General features: G+C 47.3%; 1 protein-coding gene across 1 annotated transcript; it reads left to right on the top strand.

Moving 5' to 3' along the window:
• Positions 1-381: 381 nt before the first annotated feature.
• Positions 382-1,316, top strand: LOC101632925 (olfactory receptor 5G3-like; the record flags this gene model as incomplete). Its single annotated transcript, XM_004695839.1, has 1 exon — positions 382-1,316. A coding segment is annotated over exon 1 (935 nt), but the record flags the coding sequence as incomplete, so codon positions are not given.
• Positions 1,317-1,409: the final 93 nt, after the last annotated feature.

Below are 1,409 nucleotides of genomic sequence, written 5' to 3'. Positions count from 1 at the left end.
TGCATATAGAACTGGGGTACAGGCCAGAGGTGCAGGGGCGGTGAGAGGATTCACCAGAGACAGAGTAGGGAGCAGAACAGGCTGACTGACGAAGTACACTGCTGAAAGGAGCAGCAGGTGGGTCAGGAGAGGTCTGCTGCACCATGTGGATCACTTCCGAGGCGGGGATCGAAATCATGCTGAAGTGGCTTTAGCTTCTTAGTGCTGCGCTTTAACCCACTGCGCCACTAGGGAGGGCCTGTCTTCTATTCCAACATGTCAATAATCATCTATGAGCGTTCCAATTTAAATAATCTGTTGTTGGCTTAAAATATTATTTGCAAGAGTTTCAGATTGGTTTTTAGAATAAAAAATTGTTTTCTCTTAGATTACAATCAGCCAATGGAAGATAGGAACCAGACAGCTGTGACTGAGTTTCTCTTCTTGGGCCTCACAGATGAGCTTCCTCAGCAGATGGTCCTCTTCACCGTTCTTCTCTTTGTCTACATGGTCACTCTGGGTGGCAACTTGGGGATGATCACACTCATATGGATCAGCCCCAGGCTCCACACGCCTATGTATTTTTTTCTTAGCCACTTGTCCTTTGTAGATATTTGCACCTCTTCTTCCATTGCCCCCAAGATGCTGTGTGATATCTTTGTGGAGAAGAAAGGCATCTCGTTCATGGGTTGTGCTGCACAGATGTGGTTTTTTGGTCTGTTTGTGGCAACAGAATGCTTCCTCCTGGCTTCCATGGCATATGATCGGTGCATGGCCATCTGTAAACCCTTGCTGTATACTCTCCTCATGTCCCAGAGGGTCTGTGTGCAGCTGGTGGTCGGACCTTACGTCATGGGCTTTATTAGCACCATGACTCACACGGTTCTCACCTTCGCCTTACCCTTTTGTGGTCTCAATATTATCAACCACTTTTTCTGTGATATTTCCCCACTGCTCTCTCTAGCCTGTGCAGACACCTGGAGCAATAAGTTGGTGCTTTTCATCTTGGCGGGAGCTGTAGGCGTCCTCAGTGGCCTGATAATCCTGATATCTTATGTTTGCATCCTGGTGGCCATCCTGAGGCTGAAGAGTGCTGAGGGGAGGCGGAAGGCTTTCTCCACCTGCTCCTCTCACCTGGCAGCTGTGTCCATTCTGTATGGCACTCTTTTCTTTATCTATGTTCGTCCTGGCTCAGGTTCCTCCCTGGATCTCAATAAAATGATTTCTCTATTTTATACCATGGTGATCCCCATGTTGAATCCTCTCATCTATAGCTTGAGGAATAAGGAGGTGAAAGATGCATTCAGGAGGAAGTTTGAAAGGAAGAATTCCGACAGGTAAAGTAGAACTCTCTTTGCGTTGTGTTCCTCCATCTGCCACAGAACACACTGTCAAAAGCACACTAGACAAGAAGACAGAGGCTGTAGGTG

Source organism: Condylura cristata, unplaced genomic scaffold (assembly GCF_000260355.1).
Source record: "Condylura cristata isolate star-nosed mole 26May11 unplaced genomic scaffold, ConCri1.0 scaffold01437, whole genome shotgun sequence".
NCBI classification, from domain to species: Eukaryota; Metazoa; Chordata; class Mammalia; order Eulipotyphla; family Talpidae; genus Condylura; species Condylura cristata.
The sequence above is the reverse complement of the archived record's forward strand: the minus strand, read 5'-3'. Positions and strand labels throughout refer to the sequence as shown.